The sequence below is a fragment of the Eucyclogobius newberryi genome, unplaced genomic scaffold (assembly GCF_026437365.1).
Source record: "Eucyclogobius newberryi isolate DKJ021-1_F unplaced genomic scaffold, fEucNew1.0.hap1 SCAF_5, whole genome shotgun sequence".
NCBI lineage: Eukaryota > Metazoa > Chordata > Actinopteri > Gobiiformes > Gobiidae > Eucyclogobius > Eucyclogobius newberryi.
In genome coordinates, this window is record NW_027316167.1 from 9,479,650 (window position 1) to 9,505,134 (window position 25,485).

At 43.1% G+C, this 25,485-nt stretch overlaps 1 protein-coding gene across 1 annotated transcript in view; it reads right to left on the reverse strand.

Moving 5' to 3' along the window:
• The window catches only part of LOC140381576 (neural-cadherin), a 466,796-nt gene extending 441,519 nt beyond the window's left edge, over window positions 1-25,277 (reverse strand). Inside the window, exon 1 of the mRNA XM_072465639.1 lies at window positions 24,218-25,277. Within this exon, the coding sequence (XP_072321740.1) occupies window positions 24,218-25,277 (1,060 nt within the window). The remainder of the gene's footprint in view (window positions 1-24,217) is intronic.
• Window positions 25,278-25,485: the final 208 nt, after the last annotated feature.

Here is a 25,485-nt window from a genome sequence, read left to right on the forward strand (position 1 = left end):
TACGGGGCGGAAGAACATGGCAGCGAGCCTTTAGCCTGCGGCGTTCATCACTGTCTTTAAATGAAGACGTAGATAACAATACTTCGAGTACGTCTATACATCTAGTACTTATACATGTCTATTTCTTATAAACTAATCAGAAATAACTCTCACGAATATGCGTTTAAAGAGTTTATATAGCGCTATAAATCTGACAAATCTGATTTACTTTTCACCTTCTAATGTCATAATTGAATTTATTTATTAACTTTTATCTAATCAGGTAAGAAACCCATTGAGATTGACACTTATTTTACCTCATAAAGCGTCTCTGCAGATGTTTGTGAGAAATAGACTTTATTATACAACTCTGTCTATGTTTATTGATAATGACAATTCAATTAAAGTGATTCTTGATTGAAACTAAATTGCAGTTGAACTAATGTGAAGTTGTTGCACATGACGACAGCCCAATTCACACGATATCAGACAAAATCATTGGTTTAACTTTTATTTGAGATTTTAAGTCAATTATGCAAACAGCATTTTGGAAACACATTTGTGATTGTTTTTGTTAAAAGTATTTGAAAGGACGTTTTTTGTAACTGCATAACTCAACAGCCTCATCTGACCAGCATCATAGGCACAACACGATCATGCCTGGCGTGGACAGAAAGTTATCCTAAACTTCCTCCCGTATCTTCCCCATATGGGTCGGGTCGGAGGCCACAGTCCTGGCGTAAGGTGTTAGTCCTTCTCCCTCGCCTCACCAGCCCCATCTGGCTAAGGTGGTAAATCACAACGTAAGACTGGCATTAGCGCCAAACATGTTGACATTAAATTGAATTACGCCTTAACTCTTTCTCAGGGGACCTCTTTGAAGCTAAACCTTTTGTTTATCCTCATACATCTGTTAAACGCATATCCTTCCCTTTGTAACTCCTTATGTACGCCCATTTTGCACTAATTTGCATAGATCTGCTTTGTTCTATCTGTCTCTGACCACTGCAAAGCCTCCACACGAAGCGGAGCATCCTAATCCATCAGTAAACACCTTTAACTATCTACCTGGGTCCGAGTCTTTCTGTACAACACGCTGCATTATTACAGTATTCTCTCTCATTTAATTAATAGAGTCATAGAGAATAGAATCACCTATATAAAATCTTAATACATATTTTGAATCGTTTGGTTGAGTCATTCCCCAAATACAATCTGCAGAAACACATTTGTAGTTCTTTCAGTTGCAGACATATAAGTCATTGATCATTTGTGTCTAGACAAACATGGAGACGTAGTATACGGGAAAGAACTGGAACAAAAACATCCCAGAGAACTGAGAAACGGAGCGGATTTCGACAGAATCAACAAAGCCACGTTTGAAACTCTGTCAATCTGAGGATATTGTGCAGCTTTTCCCGAGTTAGAAGAGTTCTTTTGATTTTACACTGCAACTCCAAACCCTTCTGCATTCAAACTGGAAGTGAACTATACCGTCTGTTCACACACACATACGGGACAATTACGTCAAAGGTTATAGTTTAGAAAAGTAGGTTATGATCCGTCTCGGGGAAATGCATGTTACGTCGATGTAATGTCGCCACAAAACATGGAAACTCCACTCAAACTTCCTCAGTTCTAAACCTCACTCAGATATATTGTCTTTTTTTCCAATTCTAAATGCACTTTTTTGTAAACACGTGTCCCTTTACCTCTGCACAGATTGACAAAACACCCCCCTGAATCCACTCATAATTCATCACCATAATTAACCCCGGACATTTCTTTTGTTTCATTTCCTTTTGATCGTGTTTTTTTTTGCGTTTATTTCCCATCTTCAGATCTTATCACGACCTTCACAATAGCGTCTGATTCAAATGACTGTTTACTTGTGCTATCAGCGTGGCCTATCTATTAAAACTGCCTCCGCAATAAATAATAATGACAATAATAGTAATAATAATGGCTTTGCTTTGCTTATCTGCTGCTCTCGCATTCTCCGGGAAAAGCCTTAACAATGCCGTCCATACATGGAAAATCTTATATAAATATATTGCTCCCAGAATCTTCTTTTCCATCTAAGGTTTTATAAGCACATTAACCCATAAGCCACGGCTGAGCTTTTATTGGAAATGATCTTGTTGTTCGTCACCGATATCGCCGGAGTATTTTACGGGCTCACAGTCTTTAAACAAAGGAATAAAGTCGCCCAATAAGGCTCCAGCCCAAAGTCCGTTTTACACGAGCTTTTATTGGATCCATAACACGCATCTCGGAAAACTCAATCCAAGTATTGCGGGGTTGTCTGGAAAAGCCCCACATCCTATAAAAGGGACGTGTAATTATAAATGAGACAAACATTAGCACAGGTATGTTTTTTGCAAATCAATAAGCATGTTTCACGTGGTTTATGGCTTTATAATAACTCTATTCAAGTGTAATAAAGCATGAGCAAAGACTTAGTTGTTAAGCAAATAGTTAATTATTGAATCGGAAAGAAAAATAATGACTCAGACTTCAAAATTATGGGTTTAGAGTTAAAGTTACAGTTTCATTACGTAGTTTATAAGCCTAGATTTGAACAATGTCACAGTAGAACCTGTCTCACATCTTCAGGAAGACTGATTTTAGCTGGATAAAACTGAAATGCAGATTCCCCATGTTTAGTCCTGACTCTGGCACCAGCAGGAGGCCGGTCCATGTTTAGTCCTGACTCTGGCACCAGCAGGAGGCCGGTCCCTGAGGTCCTCAGAGTCCGAGATGGTTCATATGGCACTAACATATCCAAGATGTACTTTGGTGCTAGGCCATGGAGAGACTTGTACACAAGCAGAGCTGCTTTAAAGTCTCTTCTCTGAGCCACAGGGGGCAGTGCAGAGACCTGAGAACAGGACTAATGTGATCATACTTCCTGGTTCTAGTCAGGACCCGAGCAGCAGCGTTCTGGATGTACTGCAGCTGTTTTACAGCTTGTTTGGAGAGACCAGTGAGCAGGCTGTTACAGTAGTCTAATCTGCTGGAGACAAATGCATGGATAAGTCTCTCTAAATCTGGTTTTGACACTATATTTTTGATTTTGGCAATGTTTTTTAGATGGTAAAAAGCTGCTGATGTTATTGATTTGACGTGGCTATTAAAGTTCAAGTCTGAGTCCATTATTACCCCCAGATTTCTAACTTGGTTTTTAGGTTTTAGAGCGAGACTCTGGAGGTGACCGCTAACACTTTCTCTTTGTTTCTTTGGCCAAAAACGATTATTTCAGTCTTGTCTGAGTTCAGCTGGAGAAAGTTGTTTTGCATCCACAAACTGATCTGTTGGATGCAGTGACAGAGTGAATCTACTGGTCCATATTCACCTGCCGACAGTGAAACACAGATCTGACTCGTCTTCATCATTGTGATAGGACACATTTTCACTGCGTATCAACTGACCTAACGGCAGCATGTAGAAGTTGAACAGAAGGGGACCCAGGACTGACCCTTGGGGCACTCCACAGGTCAGGGTCATGTGGTCTGAGACACAGCTACCAATTTCAACAAAGTACTTCCTGTCTTCCAGATAGGACCTTAACCAGTTTAGGGCAGTGCCAGTGATGCCCACCCAGTCCTCTAGTCTCTGTAAGAGGATCCCATGATCGACAGTGTCAAAAGCAGCACTCAGATCTAACAGAATTAAGACTGAGGCTTTGCCCGTGTCAGTGTTCAGGCGGATGTCATTTGTCACCTTGACAAGAGCAGTCTCAGTGCTGTGATGAGGTCTAAAACCTGACTGAAAAACATCAAATGAGTTGTTTATTAAGAGGAAATCTGTGAGCTGTTGGTAAACAACCTTTTCAAGGACTTTGCCCCAAAATGGCAGATTAGAGATGGGCCGGTAATGACTCAGTACTGCGGCATCAAGACTGCTCTTCTTCAGGAGAGGCTTTATGACCGCAGTTTTCAAAGACATTGGGAATGTTCCAGATTGAAGCGACATGTTAACTATGTGAGTGAATGGTGCTAACAAACTGTTCAGCACAGACTTTAGAAATCTGGTGGGTAACACATCAAGGCAGCATGTAGATGAACTCAGACTGGTGATGATCTCATGGACAGTTTTGTCAGTTACTGGTGCAAAGTGAGTTAGCTCTAAGTGTCTTGGTGGTTTTAGGGTAATTTTTTTGCTTTGTGGGATTTATAGCATTTTTAATGCCCTGAACTTTGTCATTAAAGAATAATGCAAACTCATTACACTTGAATGTGGAAATGAGTTCTAACAGCAGCTGAGCTGGAGGGTTTGTTAATCTGTTTACTGTGGCAAACAGGACACGCGAGTTGTTACTGCAGCTTCCAATAATTTCAGAGAAATATCTTTCCCTAGTTCTACATAAGATTAGGTTGTACATGTTCAGCTTCTCTTTGTAAATCTCTTTTTGAACCTGGAGCTTTGACTGGCGCCATTTCCGTTCGGCCCTGCGGCACTCCCTTTTCTGTGCCCTGACCGAATCATCATTTCTCCACGGCGCCTTCTGCTTATTTTTAACCATTTTAGCCTTTATAGGGGCGATGGTGTCCAGAACATCCAAAACACTAGATGTAACAGAGTTCAACAAATCATTTACATTAGAACATGAGACATTTTCAAAGTTTATCATTTCCATAAACAGTGCACCTGTGCCATCACTTATGTGTCTCCTCTGAACAACTGCAGGACCAACCGGTGGTTTGGGAGAAACAGACAGGTCAAAGAAGACACAGAAATGATCAGACAGAGCAACATCGATCACATTAACGTTTGAAATATTTACCCCCTTTGTAATTATGAGATCTAGAGTGTGTCCTTTGCTGTGGGTGGGGCCTCTCACATGCTGAGTAAGACTGAAGGTTTCAAGGACAGCATCAAGCTCTTTAGCGTTATTGACACAAATATTATCAACATGCACATTGAAATCACCTGTAATGACCAAACCATCAAAGTCTGTGCATATGACTGAAAGCATCTCAGTAAAATCATCAATAAAACTTTGGCAGTGCTGGGGAGGCTTGTATAAAACAATGAAGAGAATGGATGGAGACCGTTTTAGCTCCATTTTAAAGGATACATACTCAAATGATGAAAACACCCCAAAAGACAACCTGCGGGGAATTATTTCATCTCTAAAGACAGCACAGACTCCACCCCCTTTTTTGTTTCCTCGTGTTTCAGATTCAAACTTAAAGTTAGGTGGAGCAGATTCTATCAGAACTACATTTCCTGTGTTTTTGTCAAGCCATGTTTCAGTTAAAAACATAAAATCAAGATTATAAGAAGAAATAGAATTAAGAGTGATTTGTTACATAAGTATCTGACATTTAGCACAGCAAGTTTCAGACAAGTTTCAGTGGGACTGGGCTTTATCTTTTCACAGGGAATATGAATCATATTTCTCAGATTGGGCCTGACTCGCATTTTGTTTTTCCATCTGTGTGATGATGTGAGATACAGAAATAGCACTAGGGGGGGCTCTTTTTACATAGGGCCTCGGGTTGGTTTGATTTTTAATATGACAATAAGTCCCAGCAACGCTGAGACCCTGTGCATCCTAGCTATATTTACTAAAATCCAAGACCAAGAACAGAGATTTCAACTTGAAATGCAATTTAAAATAACAACAGATGAGAGAACATGGTGAATAGGTGTACGTATGCTAACGCTAACACCTTCAGCTACATGAGGCACAGACAGAACTGTGGTAAGTGTCTGGTATGTTAACGTAACATATGAACAGTTATTCAGATAACTATAGCATAAAGAACATGCTAACAAGTTTACCAAAGCATCAGTTTGACCCCAAATCACTAAATCCATTGAATTCTTCTTCCTCTGTGTCACTTCTAAACAACTCCACAAACTCCAGAGGAAGAGGAAGTGCAGATTCTTCTTCTGCGTCGCTTAGAGCCTAGAGCGCCCTCTTGTGGTAGTCAGTGTGAAAATAATCAACATGTGAAATGCGGTTGCCAGTGTGAAAATAACGAATAATATCACATATAAGTCGCCCTGGAGTATAAGTCACACCCTGGCCAAAACTATGAAAAAGGTGCAATTTATAGTCTGGAAAATATGGTAATTGCAGGACACATATATTTTCAAAAACGGAATAATGTCCCTTATTTGGGGAGAAATGACACTAAACTTTTAAGACTGAGGTCAGTGAGAATCAAAAGCAACTTTAAAATACGTATCGTACAAAATGGTGGTAAAATGTATAAATGATGCACAATAACTCACTTTTACTTCCATAGTATGAAAACAATTTGGAAATGGTCCAACATCTATCGACCAAAACTTAAAATGATTGCCCAAAAAGTAGTTTGAGCCAAATCTGATGCATTATTCATCACAATATTTCAGACAAAATGCAGAGGATCTGATACATTACTCATTAGGCTTGGTTCGTCCTCGTGCGACCTCGGGCCGCAATTTAAACGCTTGCTGCTAATTTACAGATCTGTTTTTTGTATAAGTCAAACAAATAGACCACAAGGGAGAATATTGATCACGACAAAATGGTGTTAGAAGTTGGTGCCATCATAAAAAACATCATTGGAACCCGTGAATGTCCCGAAGTCAGATGGAGCAGCAGATGTTCTGAGCGGCTGAGGCTGATGCATTAGCCTCACGTTCCACACTACGGACCCTTTAAAACGCAGCGGCTGATGCATTAGCCTCACGTTCCACACTACGGACCCTTTAAAACGCAGCGGCTGATGCATTAGCCTCACGTTCCACACTACGGACCCTTTAAAACGCAGCGGCTGATGCATTAGCCTCACGTTCCACACTACGGACCCTTTAAAACGCTCCGTCGTCAGAATGTTCACACTTCTGGAATGGAGAAGTCCAAATGAAGTAGAACCTAAAGCATTCTCAATGATTCGCTGATCTAAATGTGTCCTTAGAGATACCAACGGCCATAAAACACAGAAGAAGAAGAAGAAGAAGAAGAAGAAGAAGAAGAAGAAGAAGAAGAAGAAGAAGAAGAAGAAGAAGAAGAAGAAGAAGAAGAAGAAGAAGAAGAAGAAGAAGAAGAAGAAGAAGAAGAAGAAGAAGAAGAAGAAGAAGAAGAAGAAGAAGAAGAAGTCTTTAGAAGCAAAAATTAGCAAGAATGTTCAGGGTGGAATTGCAAGTTTAGTCAAAGTTTTTAGTTTGCTTCTTTTTTTCTTCTTATTTTTTTTTTTAAATAGGATGAAATATTGTATTTGAGCTTCACAAAAAAAGTATAATTTTTGGTAAAGTATTTAATATATCTGTAATTACCTGTAGAGTAATGAGAATCAAAAAGAAAACACATTGGTTATTGCAATATGAACTCTTTAATTGTATTTAATATCATTTGCCAATTGAATAGATTTTGATCGTCTCGTAACATTCACCTTTAACATACTACTTTTTATCTTGTTGTTTACATCACAATTACTTTACTTTTGCATTCAGAACGTTCATAAAATTCATAAAATTGGTCTCAAACTATTGGAACTTTAATGTATTAGAAGGAAAGATAACTGTCTTTGGTTTACGTGTCAATAAATGATGTTTTCCCTCATAATAATCATACACATTTTACACCGTGATATCAATATAAAAGCTGTTTAAACGCCCGCAGCAAGTCAGACAGAGAAATAAAACCAAGTGAATACAAAAAAATGACTACTTTACAAGAGGGATTATTGTTAATACCTGTAAACGCGTGCAAAGATATTCTCCAATGCCAGGAAAAGCAAAAGTATATATATTAAATGAACAGATGTAGTGATTTATTTCTTTGACTTACTTTTTGGTTTGGTCGCAGAAAGCTGAAAGTGCTTTTCAGAATCAAGGTTTTTACAGAGGGTTTGTGTGTGAAGCAGGTGTGAATCCCGTCTGTCGCTGGTCCCGCCGTCGTGTCGCTCACATACCGCGCTCCACACTCGACTATAACTGCCTCAAAGTAAAAGGTATGAGCCACATTCTCATGAAATAAAAACCTGTTTCAATGTGCATTTCTCAAACTCATTTTCACTTTATACAGTTCAGTAAAGGTAAGAAATGTAATAGAATTCCTCTGATTGAATGAAAGATTAACATGTTTTATTAAATTCAGGGTTTAAATGGGAAATTCCAAGATGATGGAATAAATGGCTTTAGATTAAAGTGTGTTTTATAGCGGCGAATATTAATTAATGGAGAATCCTTGGGTTTATAGAGTATGTTAAGTGTATTTTATTAAAGAAGAAAAATCAATGCCTTTCCAAATCAAGCAATGCAGTTATCTATTTTATTTTTTCTAAGTTGACACCATAGAAATAAATAAATCATTAAATATAAGGGATTAGTTTGACACTATAGAAATAAATAAATCAATAAATACAAGGGTTTTTTCTCTTGGAAAAATCGAGAATAATAAAATAAATCCGTCCGTGTCGAAGCAATTATGGCCACAAAGAAAGGCAAAAACATCAGACTGAAAAACATGGCGTATTTCTGCAGATTCAAAACACTAAACTTTATCAATCTGAGGCGTGACAAACGATGATGACACAAACTCATTCCATTGCGACAGAGGCTCACTCTTCATAAATAATCGAAAAAGTGTGGGAAGCATTTTATAATGACCTTAAAATGCCTTAAAAAAGCATGAACAAAGAGTAGATTCATGAGAGATATTGTTTATTAAGTAGTTACTAAGCCTGAATCATGCTTAAGGTTAGGAATCAGGTTTAGAGGGTGAAAATTAAGCCTGAATTAAGTCTTTGTTCATGCTTTAAAAAGGCAGGAATTAGTGAAGTAATTATTCCACAGTACTACTCCTAATAAGAATGATTGAAATGTTCTGGTATGGAAGCCCTTCAAATATTACGACCGGTATTTAAGTGACGAATAGAAAATCTCTGCAGGGAAATGGTAATATTCAAACTCTCTTGAACTTTAAATCAATGAGCTTTTGTGCTTCAGTAAGTGGACTAAGACAGTGGGATTAAAAGAAAGTGTACATATAAAGCAATAAAAGTCACATGAGCACATTTTGCCAATAGCACTGGGACAAAAACATTGTATTTGCTTTAATTTGATGAAATAAACTTGAAAACGATCAATTAAAATAAAAGAACGATTGAATATTTAGGTTTTACAAGGTTACGCGTAAAATAATACGCACCAAATGAGCATTAGATCTAAAATTGACTCATATAACTTAAATATTAATAGACTATCGATCAATACGCACTTGGACGGGCTTTAATTGCGTTCTCGTCGACCGCTTTGACTCAGATTTCCTCACGTGCAGCATCAAGACTCAGTGTGATCTGACTTGAAAGACGAAGAGAAGACAATCTAATGTCTTAATTTTCTCTGTTTGGTTTTGTTTTTCGGAGGTTTTGGAGGGTAAGGACACAGGGGCCTGGGTTAGTCTGTTGTGAGAGGAGAGGGAGCTGTGAACGCTGTGGACGCTGTGAACGCTGTGGACGCTGTGGACGTGGATGTGGGAAAGGAGACTGAAAACAAGGATTTGGTTATAGAATACTCAATACCTGCATTAATATTTATGTATTCTTTGTAGTTCCTGTTTGTTGTAGTGTCTCAGATGTGTGTCATGTTGTGTATAAGGTTTAAGACTTGAAAGTCAACTTATTTGTCCGTTGAATACCAAAATTGTGGAGCTCAAACCCTAAAATGTGGTCAAAGTACCCTCAGTATTCCTCAGATAATGGAAATAATTTACTTATATCACAATATAAGTAAATTATTTCCATTATCTGAGGAATACTGAGGGTACTTTGACCACATTTTAGGGTTTGAGCTCCACAATTTTGGTATTCAACGGACAAATAAGTTGAATACCAAAATTGTGGAGCTCAAACCCTAAAATGTGGTCAAAGTACCCTCAGTATTCCTCAGATAATGGAAATAATTTACTTATATCACAATATATCACAATATCTAATTTTGAAAATAAATATAATGGCCACAAATGGATTAAATAATATACATTTAGACTTATTGGCACCTCCTTGTAGCTTTTTTAAGTACTATATCAATTATTAGTGAGATGAACTCCATGGGGGAGGGGCTTGAGACTTTGAGAGAGTCCTTTTACCTTTCGCTCACAACAACAAACAGCTTTGTGAAGATTAAAAACAGCACAAACGGGTAATAAAACATATAACCCTCTTGTCTAAGATGCGTTTACTCAATTCCCAAAACAATAAACTGAGTGTAATATCTTTTCTTCGTATCAAAACGTTCCATGTACTACAAATACAGACGTTTCTACACTGCTACAAGTTTAATTAGTTGACATGTTTTTACTTGACTGAAGTTCCATACTAAGAGAATTCAACAAGGGAACGGAAATACTTTCACTGAGCACATTATTAAGTAGTCCCCCCCTCGTCTTTCGCTGAACATGGATTGTTTTTGTATCGTTAGACGTTTATTACTCGCCTTGAACATTATTAGTGAGGTTTCTATGTGCATTGCCAACTCCGACATGAAGAACTTAGACATGAATAAGTCAAGACCAATAAAAGATCCCAAGATTGCAGGTTAAACACTTGGATTGAGTAGTAAAACGAGAGCTTCCATTCGGGACATGTATAAATAAATGGTTGAACCCGGTGAACCAGACAAAACTTATTCAACTGCATGATTCAATGTCGTCCCGCTAATACGTTTCACAGAACCTTTTATATGTCGAGGACGGAAGCCGGTAAGATCCCTGCAGCGCCCATCTTATCAGAGAACTGAACCCACAACCACCACGTCACCAACACTCCAATCGAATCTGCAATTCTCCGCGTTCTCTTGGAATTAACACACGCTGATCCAATCCTTCCCCTCCATCAGTAACATACGCAGCCGGCAGACTTTCCCTCACCCCCCCGTCTGTCAACATATGGGCCCGAATCAAACCAGTCGACCCCATTATCACGCACGGAGAAGGAAGGAGGCACGCTTATCAACTTGTGTTTTTGTTCATGGTCTCGATTCTACACAGAATACACAAAGAAAAACAGATAACGAACACCTTTTATTGTCTTTAAGTGCTTGCGTTTGTCAGAATTACCTTCGCAAAAGCCGATCGCTAAGCTAAAGAAAAGCGATGCTATTGAAGAACTTCATTTGCACAAAGTTGCTAGCAAACCCTTCCTATCCGAGTGCCTATCCAAGGTTTCTACGGCAACAACGACATTTCTTTTAACTCTCTTTTGCACGGAAACAGCAATTTTGCGGCGGACTTTTGAGGTCAAAGCCTTTACAACCCTAACGTTATGAAGCTCGTGTGTAATCACCCGCACTAGACAAGAGTCCCGACGGATTCGCTTTGATCGTACCGGGACTTCTTAAAAGGCGGGAAATAATAGGGGGCCCGGAAAAAGGCAGGTGGAATAATTTATCAGGAAGAAAGCGGAGCGACTGATGCAGGACAGGAAACGAGTTGAGCTTTTTTTCTAGCAAAGTGATGACAAAGAACTCGAGAGTCGTACCGAAAATAGACTTTCATACTCTGATGTGCGGACGAGCTCGTACGGTCACGTAGGTGCAACAGAGACGGCAAACGGGGGATAATTGCAGACCGGTTTGGCGGGTACTGTACCACCAATACATTAATAAATCATTTAGTCCGGCGTTGTTCGCTCGCAGCTAACGGTGCGGTGATTCGGTCTTCCTTCTGTAAACCTCCTCGGCCCACGCTAATGTTGTCAGGCCAATCTAAATTCATCTTGGTTTCCTTTGTGATAATCTCATCCTTTATTCCATCTGTCTTCTTCACGAACAAAGAGAATCCACAATCTGAAGTTCCGCTAACTCCAGTTTTGCCTTCTGCCTTTCCCGTCAGATACTGTAACGAGGATGATTGACAATCCTAACGATCTACTTTGACTACATAGAAACTTTGTAGGAATAAGACGGGACAGTTTGTCAATCTTGGAAAACGCTAAAAGCCATGTTTTTTTTACTGGGTTTACATGGTTTTACAGGATACTGAGCAATTGCACCAGCTGGGATGAAGACTTGTCCTAGAATCGCACCTTCCACGCGCTCAAAACACTCCTCTGCACCTTCCAAGTGCTCGAAACACTCCTATGCACCTTCCACGCACTCAAAACAATCCTCTGCATCTTCCATGCACTCGAAACATTCCTCTGCACCTTCCAAGCGCTCGAAACACTCCTCTGCACCTTCCAAGCGCTCGAAACACTCCTCTGCACCTTCCAAGCGCTCGAAACACTCCTCTGCACCTTCCACGCGCTCGAAACACTCCTCTGCACCTTCCAAGCGCTCAAAACACTCCTCTGCACCTTCCAAGTGCTCGAAACACTCCTCTGCACCTTCCACGCGCTCAAAACAATCCTCTGCATCTTCCACGTGCTCGAAACACTCCTTTGCACCTTCCAAGTGCTCGAAACACTCCTTTGCACCTTCCAAGCGCTCGTAACACTCCTCTGCACCTTCCAAGCGCTCGAAACACTCCTCTTCACCTTCCAAGCGATAAAAACACTCCTCTGCACCTTCCAAGCGCTCGAAACACTCCTTTGCACCCTCCAAGTGCTCAAAACACTCCTTTGCACCCTCCAAGTGCTCAAAACACTCCTTTGCACCTTCCAAGCACTCGAAACACTCCTTTGCACCTTCCAAGCACTCGAAACACTCCTTTGCACCTTCCAAGCGCTCGTAACACTCCTCTGCACCTTCCAAGCGCTCGAAACACTCCTCTGCACCTTCCAAGCGATCAAAACACTCCTCTCTACCTTCCAAGCGATCAAAACACTCCTCTGCACCTTCCAAGCACTCGAAACACTCCTTTGCACCTTCCAAGCGCTCGAAACACTCCTCTGCACCTTCCACGCGCTCGAAACACTCCTCTGCACCTTCCAAGCGCTCGAAACACTCCTCTGCACCTTCCACGCGCTCGAAACACTCCTCTGCACCTTCCAAGCGCTCGAAACACTCCTCTGCACCTTCCAAGCCACTCGAAACACTGCTTCCAAGCGCTCAAAACACTCCTCTTCACCTTCCAAGCGATCAAAACACTCCTCTGCACCTTCCAAGTGCTCAAAACACTCCTCTGCACCTTCCAAGCACTCGAAACACTCCTTTGCACCTTCCAAGCAGACACTTACATACACATACATGGGCAGATACTTGCAACTCGGTCTACAACACTCTAATTAATTTACCATTGGAGGAGCAGCTCAGCTTGGGTGTGCAGCCGCTTCAAATGCAAAAGCTGTGAATAAACAACATTACACCTTCACTTAGGAGACAATAGGCGCACAGACTGTACTCCAACGCAGAGGAAGTTTCGGTTCTGAATGAGTCACCGAGAGGCAAGGCTAGAATACATCACATACCCCGCCAGGAGCTCGGAGTTAAGTTTCCAGAGTAACGGTGCAGCAAGACATGGATGAAACAAGGAAACACAAGACTGTTTAGAGCAGGAGAGTGGCAAACGTGGGGTGGGCTAAACAAATAAAAAAGGATATTTGTATTTTTGTATTCATTTTTGTGTGTATTTTTTGTATGATTATTTTTTTTCGCACTGCATGTTCATGAGATAAATACAGTGTAAACCAAATGCAGAATTAACTACACAAGTAAACTAGAGATTACTGCAATAAAGGCATTTAGAGCTGAGGGGAAACTGGATCGAATGTTTTTTCCTCATCTTGATTGATTACACTTTTTAATCATTTATTCTGAAATGTGGCCTATTTTAAAAACTCAAAAAAAAAATGTCCAAATTAAAAACTCTTCTTTTTAGCATTGCCTATGTCTAATTTATGAATAAATGTGTGTAGTCTGTGTTAATTGATTTTAAAGTACTCTTTGTATTTACTGCAAATGTGTAAATTGAATGATTTGTTTTCTAATTCTGTGTAAAGCACTTTGAGTTGTCAGTGTGAATGAAAAGTGCGAAACAAATAAAATTGACATACATTGATATATCGGATAGAACAGTTCGACAGTTGACATATGGTCATTTTGTTGTCAACATAATGCCAACATGCAATGCGCGGGTTTCCTTTTGCTGCTTTAGTTTCCCACAACAAATCCCTTCTTTAGATGGAACCTAACTGTGGTCACCCTTTGCTCCGACAGGTTTCCGTAGAGACGCTGAAGGACGGTCGAATATATTGGTCTAATTTCTCTTCGGGGACATTAAAATTCAGACCACCCAACTCTGTAAAGCCTTATGATGTCTCCGCATTAAGCCATCCTTCACTCTCCTCAAACGGTCGACCGTCACTCTTAAACTGTTCCTCCTCACATCAAATCCCCGGAGTGAGAAGTGGCGTATCGAGAGCGCGCCGAGAGAGCCCCGTGTGTCGGAATGAGAACGGGACGGACAGGGAGAATCAGATGGGATTACGGGGATAATGCCAGCAGATGGAGGGAGGTCGAGGACTCCGGCACAACTCTCCACTCCGGAGGGATTAACGCGGACTCCTTTCGCGGCCAGACGCGGCGAGCGGAAGCTGAAGGTCCCGACACGTGTGCGCGATCGTCGACTGATCCCGAAAGGTGCTCGGGTTCAAGTTAATGTGTCATTTCAGCCCGCTGCCTTAGAGCTTCTCCTCAGCGGGGAAGACGGATTCACGCTCATCTTTAGCCGGTCAATCGAGGATGGACCGGTGAATGTTTGATCCCAACAATATGCGGTGTCTCCGTAATCCACAAACACGCTAATCCTTTTGGCACTTGGCAAGACAGTCTCCAATAACACTCAACTACTGCTAAACAATACTTAAAGGCAAGATAATGTTGTGGCGCGTTAAGTGTGCAAAGTTATGCCACGAAAGCGTCGCAAATGAAGAGGGACGTTTGAGAGGAATGTGAAATATGATAAACTAGCACAAGAATCCCGTGCATTTCAGAACATGTAAAAAGTCTAAACTGTGCAACGTTTTTCAATAACAAAACGGGATATTTTGTTCTTTGCAGTGGGGACGTTGGCAATCGCTTTGGAGAGTGTTGCATTGTTGCCGCAGGGGTAAACCAGCCTCGAGATACATGGATAAACCGCTATTATATACTAGTCTTATTTTTACTTCATATTCAGCTCATTTGTAATCTCTTCTCATATCGTAGTTGGTTGCCTAGTCTCTTAGCCATGTGAGAAAACCGCTTGGGACCAGCTTGTGTTGATAACTGCGCCAACTCAAATAGTGATTTTGATTTAATTGCAGTAAACTTGCCAAATAGCTTTGCAGTATGGGAAATGTTTCTTAAAGACGACTGATTGTGCTTTTGTCTTCTATGTAGTTCTAATCTATTACACCTGTGGGTCATACCGTTGTACTTCCGACATTTTAAATTGCAATATTGATCTAAAACATGTTTAAAAATAGCAGTGACACTGTGTTTTGGGCACATGCTGGTGGTGAAACACGGCTGCACCGCTATTCCACAACCAAAATGCCCCCGAAACGTATTTTAGTGATGAGCTATGACACTTGTGGGTCCTACCGTTGTAATTCCGACATTTTAATTCGCAATATTGATCTAAAACATGTTTAAATATTACTGTGACTCTGTGTTTTGGGCACATGCTGGTGGTGAAACAGCCATTCCACAGCCAAAATGCCCCCAAAACATATTTTAGTGACATATAAGCTTTCTATTCTGGGTTTGTATCCAGTAAAACGTTATTTCTGAGACTTTTACTTTGTAATACATGGGAAGGGAAAATACATTAACTCTTAACTTTACTAAAATAAAGATGAGTACCAGCAGTTTAATGTATGTAATCGTATTTTGTGTCATTGTAGGGTAAACATAAATCATTCATAGATAACACATTTGGATTAATTCAATCATTCACAGCATGTTTTGGGCCTGTACACCGTGAGCGACGGGGGCTTCTTGGTCACTGCGCTGACAAACGCAGACGGACAAGCTCTTCTCTCTTACACTGATTGACACGGACATGGCTCCAGGAAGCAATTACGACCCCAAAGCCTGCGAATTGAACCGTCAACCCCTTTGCCATTTGCTGCTATAATTACAACAATGAGTTAACAAAAGCACCCGTACAGTCTGATGTTATTATTGTTATAGTTTTCTCATGCGCGTAACTCTTTCACACCATCGTATTGCTTAGTGTCCTGGATGCACAACGCTTCAAAAAACAATGACACCAGATTAGCCATGACAAGACAGCGACGTCCACAGCTAGATTTCAACCGGAAAGAGAAACATTTGTCTCCAACACGTTCCACCTGGAAGCATCTGGACATGCTTTCTCCGGCTGGGTAAATATAATATCTCAAAAACATGTCATCTCAACTGTTTATTCTTTTTCCCCGTCCGCTTTGGAGCTGAGAAAGTGGTGATGATTGTGACAAACGGCCGGCTCTGCGTGCAGCTACTGCCTTTGTAAAACAGTGCGGCGTGCCAAAAGCCCACTCAGCTCCTTTCTCCTGCATCCGGATAGTTTACATTATCCAAACCAATAGGTCATATTGATTGGGTCACAGCCTCAGTCAAAAGCTGTTAACTGGCCGTAATGGAACAAGTTGTAGAACTTTGCCTGAACGACTGGGCACAGTGACTGCATCGAGCTTCTGCACGACTCACGTCTCACCCACTCAGGATTTACTCTGTTGCATGTACACAAATCCTTTCTTCATCAATGTAGAAGAGTGGCTTTGTATTGCAACATTTAAATTATATCAACACTATTTCAAATTGGCATAGACAAATAGTATCCTTAGAATACATTTGTAGAACCTCCCTTGCACAGTACCACATGGTATTTAAAAACTTCATATCTATCGTTTAGCTTTACTACTTGAGTAAGGTTTAGGTTCTCACTTCTCAGTCATTCATTGCGGGAAAGATTTCTTGCCCAAAAGAAAGCTTGAAAATTGATTCAAACTGCCAAAAAATATGAGTCAAATGAACACATTTTTGGCAACAGCAGAAGTCACAATTTGGTGCTGGCAATAAATGCAAAGGTTTGTTTCAGGAACGTTACAAAACCATTCAAACCACCATCAAAACCAAACAAATTGCTTTGAGAAAACAGGAAGTGGAAGAATGGATTTATTTTCATTTTTTTGGACCATTTTTGTTAATGTCACACACATTTTCCCTTTGCATAATGTCTTTACCCATTCAGCCTACTGTTTAACTAATAACAGCCGGTCCATTTAACCTTTGCCAGTACAGTAGACCATGTAGAGTAGACAATCCTCTCCCCTCGCGCCTCCTGTAGCTGCGTCTCAATCTCTTATTCAGTTCAAATCAAATCAATTTATTTTTGTAAGGCCCAAAATCACAACAACAGTTGCCTCTGAGGGCCACAGGGAGAAATGAATCAACAATGTCTGTGGTGGCGATGAAGTCAGACAATGTCTGTGGTGGCGAGGGACGATGTCCCAGGGTCCTCTGTCCTTAGACTCTCCTTCTCGGCCAGGAAAAACTACAAAAAAAAACCTCTTTGGGAAAAAAGCGTAGAAACCTGGAGGAGTTCCAGAGAAGGAGAGATCCGACTCTCACAGACGGACAGACGGACACGAGGAGACTGGAGCTGGACCCACTCTTCAGGCAGAAGAGGGACCGTTGGAGGCGAACTGGAGCCACTCTTCAGGCAGATGAGGGACCGACTGAGGCGAACTGGACCCACTCTTCAGGCAGATGAGGGACCGACTGAGGCGAACTGGACCCACTCTTCAGGCAGTTGTCATGCATACGCCTTTCATAACACGAGTGCCTCTCCTACTGTTTTTTTTCCGCAGGAGATAATTAACCTGTAGCTTCCGCGGCCGTTCCGATGCCTGCTTTTTTTTTCCCCGACACCCCGGCATCTGTGCGCCTGGCGGCAGCAGCGGGAGCGGCCAGCGGACACATTGAAGCTGCTATAATTCATCCCACATACATGAATCATCATCAGCGCTGATAAATGTCACCGGATTTAACCCCCATTGTAAACAGCGGGGCACTTTGACACCGCTCTCGGCTAGACACCGCTGGAACGTCCCTCTGTTGGTGCAGGGGCAAGAGCTAACTAGAAACGGGCGGATCCATCGTTTGTTAGGTGCCATGGGCTGAAAACCTTTACACAGCTGGCAAAGGCAGGCAGGTATAGCATTCTTACTTCTGGACAAACATGTTGTAAAAGCCTGGGGAATTATGTGTGAATGTTTGTTTATTATTAAAACCTGTTTCTGCAAATTTAAAACATTGTTACACAGAAAATCTACTCTAATTGTTTCGTCAGTGGTGTGCGGCCAATAAAATCTAAACTTCCAGTATACTATATATGAATTATTCCAAAATATATCCAAATAAACCCATTTTCCCCTCACTTCTGCTGCTGAAGCTTGGCTGAACTCACAGTGTGTTAGTGGCCGCTGGGCAGTACTGCGTGGGAAGCATGATTCTTCTTCTCCCACAGCAGCTCAGTATGTGGCCGTGTTCAGAGGCCCGTGTTCAGAGGCCCGTGTTCAGAGGCCCGTGTTCAGAGGCCCGTGTTCAGAGGCCCGTGTTCAGAGGCCCGTGTTCAGAGGCCCGTGTTCAGAGGCCCGTGTTCAGAAGCCCGTGTTCAGAGGCCCGTGTTCAGAGGCCCGTGTTCAGAGGCCCGTGTTCAGAAGCCCGTGTTCAGAGGCCCGTGTTCAGAGGCCCGTGTTCAGAGACTGTGTTCAGAAGCCTGTGTTCAGAGACTGTGTTCTGAGACCCTTGTTCAGAGGCCAGTGTTCAGAGACTGTCTTCAGAGGCCTGTGTTCAGGGGCCAGTGTTCAGAGGCCCTTGTTCAGAGGCCAGTGTTAAGAGGCCAGTGTTCAGAGGCCCGTGTTCAGAAGCCCGTGTTCAGAGACTGTGTTCAGAGGCCCGTGTTCAGAAGCCCGTGTTCAGAAGCCCGTGTTCAGAGACTGTGTTCAGAGGCCCGTGTTCAGAAGCCCGTGTTCAGAGGCCCGTGTTCAGAGACTGTGTTCAGAGGCCCGTGTTCAGAAGCCCGTGTTCAGAGACTGTGTTCAGAGACTGTGTTCAGAGGCCCGTTCATGCTCCGCTCTCTAACATGAGCTTTTAGAACCAGAGCGTTCAGCTAACTGAGCATGTGCAGAGGAGAGTTTTAACAAACTGACTTAAAATCTATCGTTTGGAGACAAGTCTGCGTTTGTAGCTACGGATCATTTAACAACATAGAGATCTAATTTGTTTAATGAGTTGGTCGATGAAGTCAGCTTATTTATACATTTACACACTGAAATGGTATGTGAGTTCAAAAAGTTGCATTTCATAAAGCATCGTCGTCTGGTCAAAGGGCCATAACTTTGACCATTAAAATTTGATATTGTGACATTGTTAGTCCAGCCACAATTCTGAATATTGCAGGGTACTTTTGTTCCACTCCAGGAAAATAAAAAAGAATGAATGTAAGAATGAAAGAAGAAAGAATGAACAAACAAAAAAACAAACAAAAGAACAAAAGTAAAGAACATAACTGGAGATATTGTTGGGATTTGCTCACTTCTGGTCACTTATAAAGCAGCAGAAAGTTATGATGGAATTAACACAATTACATATTTTACTTTCCTCAAATAAGTATCTTGTGATCACTTTCCTTGTCAGTTGCTTGGCATGTGCAGCCTGTTGCACCATCCTGTCCAAACACACAGCAGACCACTCACACGTTCATCACTACATTTTTAACCTCCCCCTGGGGCACATGTGTCTGTTCCCCGCGGACCTGGTCTAACAAGCTCAAACGCAGCCTCTACCTCAGTGAGAGCACTTTCAAAAGCTCTTCACGTACATATGCACAGGTCTGACGACACCACGCTCTCTCGATGCAGCTCCAGAGAACACCAGGCCTTTCACAATCATTACTATATCCATCTATTTATTAGGCCCGAGCGCCACAAGCTGGCGAGAGGCCCATTAATCTCGTAAGGCCGTGCGAAGCACGGCTGCGAAAGTGCGCACGAAATCGAGCGCGAAGCGCTCGCCCACTTCCAAACACTCACTAACGCACTCCTTCACTCATGCACGCCCCGTGCATACTAATTAGTAGTAGGAAAATGGAACATTACCGTTGTAAACGGGCGAAGCCCGTGCAAAAGTGCGCACTAAACGAGCACTTTACATTTGCGGTCGTCATCCCCATATAAAGCACTCATTTGCCCTAAGTAGCTCACGAATACGTTCCCCATCTCTTGCATGTTCCGTGCATATAAACATGTAATGCAAAAATTTAACATTATTACTGTATAGAGGGCCAAAAACACAAAGTGGGCGGAGCCCACTCAAAATTAACGAAAGTACCCGTCAGTGACCAGGGACCCACTCCATGAGGTAGGAAAGCGCGAGCGCTTTCCGAAAATGTATAGTTTATGATATATGAAAAATGGGAAACATTGTTTTCGCATCGGAATATTCTTCTTCTTCTTCTTCTGTCGGCCATATTGCTTCAAAAATGGCTAAACATGACTTCGGAGTTTTTCCAAACGTCGTACTTTTACGAACTCCTCCCAGGGCGTTGGCCCTAAAAAGCTGAAATTTGGTGAAAATGCTACTGAGGAGTGGGACATCAAAAGTTATTCAAATTACATTGATACCTGTCACGGTCTCTGTGCGGCGAAGCCGCAAACTGTAGCAAGAATTTCAGAATTCTCCCAAATTTTACATTTCTGCCGTTTGCGCAGATAAAGTCCGAATTGCGTCAAATTAGAATCAGTTGTTAAACTCTTTGCCCTAAACCTACTTGAAGTGAAATTAATTAATTTGGCGCCACAGCGCCCCCTACAGATTTTATATGGAGGTTAAATGTTTAGTTTTGCGAAATTATCTGAAATTTGACACACAACTCAATTTTGGCATCCCCATCAAAAAAGTCAATGAGACCCATGTCATAATTGTTACGGCTTTGCTGTAGCGATGACCGAAACCTCCCACGTTATTCCAATGGGGAAATCACCAGAACATGTTTACACTTTATACTTTCACAAACTCCTCCCCCTCAGGGCGTTAGCCCTATTAACCTGAAATTTGGTGAGACTCATCTTCAGGGGTGGACCATCAAAAGTTATCCACATTTTTATTCAAAGAGTCACGGTGTCTGTGCGGCAAAGCCGCACATTTTGCCAAGAATTCAAAATAAAATTGCTTTTTGATGGTAAAACAAAGGGGAGAAGATGTGACAGCGTCACAGATTCAGCAGTAGATGTGATAAAAGGACAATTGCGGCGTGGCGGTGGCGTGGCGAGGGCCGATCATTGCCGCTTGCGGCTATATTTCCACAATATTTCTGCGGTTCAATATTTAGCGTGTGTGCATTCATTTGTTCTAATTGGGATTTTGTTGGGGTAATTCATTGTACTAAATGTTTGAGAGAGTAACTTTTAATGATTAGAAAAGTCTTTAATTCAGTTTTTATTAGTTGTTTTTTTTACTGGCATATGGTGGTTACAAAATCAGAGTTTATTGTGATGTTTTTCTGTAACAGTATATCACACTTCATATGAACGGTTCTTCATCTGCCTGGAAGAACTGGCTCCAGCTCCAGGGAGTCGGATCTCTCCTTCACTGTGGAACTCCTCCAGGTTTCGACTTTTTCCCAAGGAGGTTTTGTAGTATTTCCTGACCGAGAAGGAGGGTGTGAGGACACGGGATGCTGGGACATTTGTCCAAGGACAGGGGATGCTGGGACATTTGTCTAAGGACAGGGGATGCTGGGACATTTGTCTAAGGACAGGGGATGCTGGGACATTTGTCCAAGGACAGGGGATGCTGGGACATTTGTCCAAGGACAGGGGATGCTGGGACATTTGTCTAAGGACAGGGGATGCTGGGACATTTGTCTAAGGACAGGGGATGCTGGGACATTTGTCTAAGGACACGGGATGCTGGGACATTTGTCTAAAGACAGGGGATGCTGGGACATTTGTCTAAAGACAGGGGATGCTGGGCATTGCCAAGTTCCTATAAAAATTGTTTAATCTGTTTTTCACTGTCGCCCTCGAGGAAACTGCTGTTGATATTTTGAGCGTTACAAAAATTAATTGAATTGAAGACTTCAAAATGTGTCCTATCACAATGATGCAGACGAGTCAGATCTGTGTTTCACTGTCGCAGGTGAATATGGACCAGTGGATTCACTCTGTCACGGCATCCAACAGATCAGTGTGTGGATGCAAAACAACTTTCTCCAGCTGAACTCAGACAAGACTCAAATCACTTGTTTTGGCCACAGAAATATAGAGAAAGTGTTAGCGGTCACCTCCAGAGTCTCGCTCTAAAACCTACAAACCAAGTTAGAAATCTGGGGGTAATAATGGACTCGGACTTGAACTTTAACATTCACATCAAATCAATAACATCAGCAGCTTTTTACCATCTAAAAAACATCAAAATCAAAAGTATAGTGTCTAAACCAGACTTGGAGAGACTTATTCATGCGTTTGTCTCCAGTAGATTAGACTACTGTAACGGCCTGCTCACTGGCCTCTCCAAACGAGCTGTAAAACAGCTGCAGTACATCCAGAACGCTGCTGCTCGGGTCCTGACTAGAACCAGGAAGTACCATCACATTAGTCCTGTTCTCAGGTCTCTGCACTGCCCCCTGTGGCTCAGAGAAGAGACTTTAAAGCAGCTCTGCTTGTGTACAAGTCTCTCCATGGCCTAGCACCAAAGTACATCTTGGATATGTTAGTGCCATATGAACCATCTCGGACTCTGAGGACCTCAGGGACCGGCCTCCTGCTGGTGCCAGAGTCAGGACTAAACATGGACCGGCCTCCTACTGGTGCCAGAGTCAGGACTAAACATGGACCGGCCTCCTGCTGATGCCAGAGTCAGGACTAAACATGGACCGGCCTCCTGCTGGTGCCAGAGTCAGGACTAAACATGGACCGGCCTCCTGCTGGTGCCAGAGTCAGGACTAAACATGGACCGGCCTCCTGCTGGTGCCAGAGTCAGGACTAAACATGGACCGGCCTCCTGCTGGTGCCAGAGTCAGGACTAAACATGGACCGGCCTCCTGCTGGTGCCAGAGTCAGGACTAAACATGGACCGGCCTCCTGCTGGTGTCAGAGTCAGGACTAAACATGAGGAATCTGCGTTTCAGTTTTATGCAGCTAAAATCTTGACCAGTCCTGAAGATGTGAGACAGGTTCTACTCTGGTAATGTTCAAATCTAAACTAAAAACTGTTATGTTTAGCTGTGCATGTGACTGAAAGGATTTTATTTGTACTCTGCATTTTTTGTTGTGTGAAGCACTTTGACTTTCTATGTTTTACACTCCGAGTACCACTACAGTATATTTTGCAAGATTTATTTTGTCATTATATCTGTTAACACATTTTAATTATATTAGACCTGTGTCAAAATTATCAGAAAATGTATTAAGGATGTAAAATGCACAACAAAGTGCCTGGGGGTACACAGGTATGGGCCTGTGTACCCCCAGGGATCCCAACAACAACAACAACAAGAACAGGGACACATTGTCGAATGAGGTGGCACATGGAGGGATGGACATGGAAACTCTTTGATAATAACTTAAATAACATCATATGGATGACGAAGTTTTTATTAATAACGTGCAGAGAGTAATTGGAACAGCAAAACATGCAACCCTGAAAGACATAGCATCCAAAAAGTCTGGAGCCAGGATCACACAGAGAATCAAAACAATAAAAAATGACTTCAAAGTATATGGACAACCCCTTCGCTCGTTGCCATTCAACTTTTTTTATACCAGGATTAAACTGGGAATGAACTAGAACTAAACTAGATATACAAAAGGACCAAAGCAGTGGCTACAAAGAACACTAAAGTAAAGAAAGACTATGAAGTGTTGGATCAGGATAACACCAGGTCAAATTAGGACCAAATACCGTGTGAAAGTGTGAACTACTAAAACGGGCCTAAAGAAGACCAGGACAAAACCAGGTCAAACAACCACGACTGAACTTAAATCAGAGCTTAACCAAACCATGTCTGAAATAATTAGGACTAAAACCAAGACCAAAGACAAAGACTCTGTGCAAATCTAACTTTTCATAACTCACATGTGGCATCATCAATAAAAGTAAGACATTCTCTACATAACTGAGATGAGGGACAGGGGCATAAAATACTGCCCTGGACAACCAAAAGAGGGACAACAGTGGTCACCCTCCCCTCCCCGCACCTCGAGTTGGGAAACACTGCTTTAAAACATCACAAAAAGACAAGATCCACAGTGCACTTGTCCTCACGCACACGCACACGGGGCTGCGGAGGCGCGCGCGTCCTCACCTCTTTTATCCTGAACTTTCACGATTATCTCCACCAGCGGCTCGGTCTCGCGGTCCAGCCTGCGCGCGATGATAATATCCCCCGTGTCGCGGCTCACGCTCACCGGCGCGCTCTCCGGCTCCGGCTCCACCAGCTCGAACCCGGCCGTCTGGAACCGCACCGGGTTCAGATTCATCACCACGGAGCCGATCCCTGCGTCTTCGGACACGTTGATGAGCAGCGGCTCGTCGGACTCCGGCGGAGAGCGCGACTTTCTGCGCTTCGCGTCCGTCGCCGCCGCCGCCTCCGCCGCGCCGGCTTCGCGCGCCCGCTGCCTGGGACTGACCCGCACCGCCACGCTCCTGCTGGTGCGCGGGGGCCAGCCTCGGTCCCGGGCGAACACTTCGAACTTGATGGGCTCGTCCAGACCCAGGATGGAGTCGACGAGGAGGATGTCGCCGGTTTTGGGCACTGCGTAAAAACTCCCGTTCTTAGGCGAAAGAAAGTAAATGAGCTCCGCGTTCTTCCCGCTGTCCCCGTCCCGCGCCGTGAGCGTGTAGACCGCGGTGCGGAGCGCGGTCGCGTCGTCCAAACTCAATTCCACGTCCGCGGCGGGGAACGCGGGCTGGTGGTCATTCGTGTCCAAGACGTCCACTTTGATGGACGCCAAGACGGGGAACTCTGCATCCGCCGCCGCCGCCGCCGCCGCATCCCTCTCCTCCCCACACTGACCGCAGCATAACCCCACATCCAGCGTGTACTCCGCGCGCTCCTCCCGGTCCAAAACCACGGCCGTCTTCAGCAGGATGTGCCCGCGTTTGTGGTGCGCCAACACGCGGAATTTGTCGCTCCCGTCTCCCAGGAGTTTGAAGCGCGCCGCGCCGGGCTCCTCCGCCGCGCAGAGCCGCCCGGAGTTGAGGCGCTTCACCGGCACGCTCAGCCCGTTCACCCGGGAGCTCGGAGAGGAGTTCTCAAACACATGCCCGTGGAAGAAGGGCAAGTCCGTCCTGTTCCCGAGCACCGCCGCCGCCGCGGAGGACACGGACACCAACGCGGGCAAAAGCGCGATCCAAAAAATCATGATGCGTCTCTAGAGCGCGCGTGCCAAATCGGAATCCATGATTGCGTTTGGCGTGTTCTGGTCCACTTTCAGGTCCGCAACTCGAGCTGGAATCGGAGTCGAGGCGTGAACGCGTTTTCCAAGACGCGCGTGTGAACTTTGGGATGAAGGATGCGCGTCCTCCGCTCTCCTCCCGCTGCCGCTGCGCGTCTGTGAGTGCGCGTTCCAC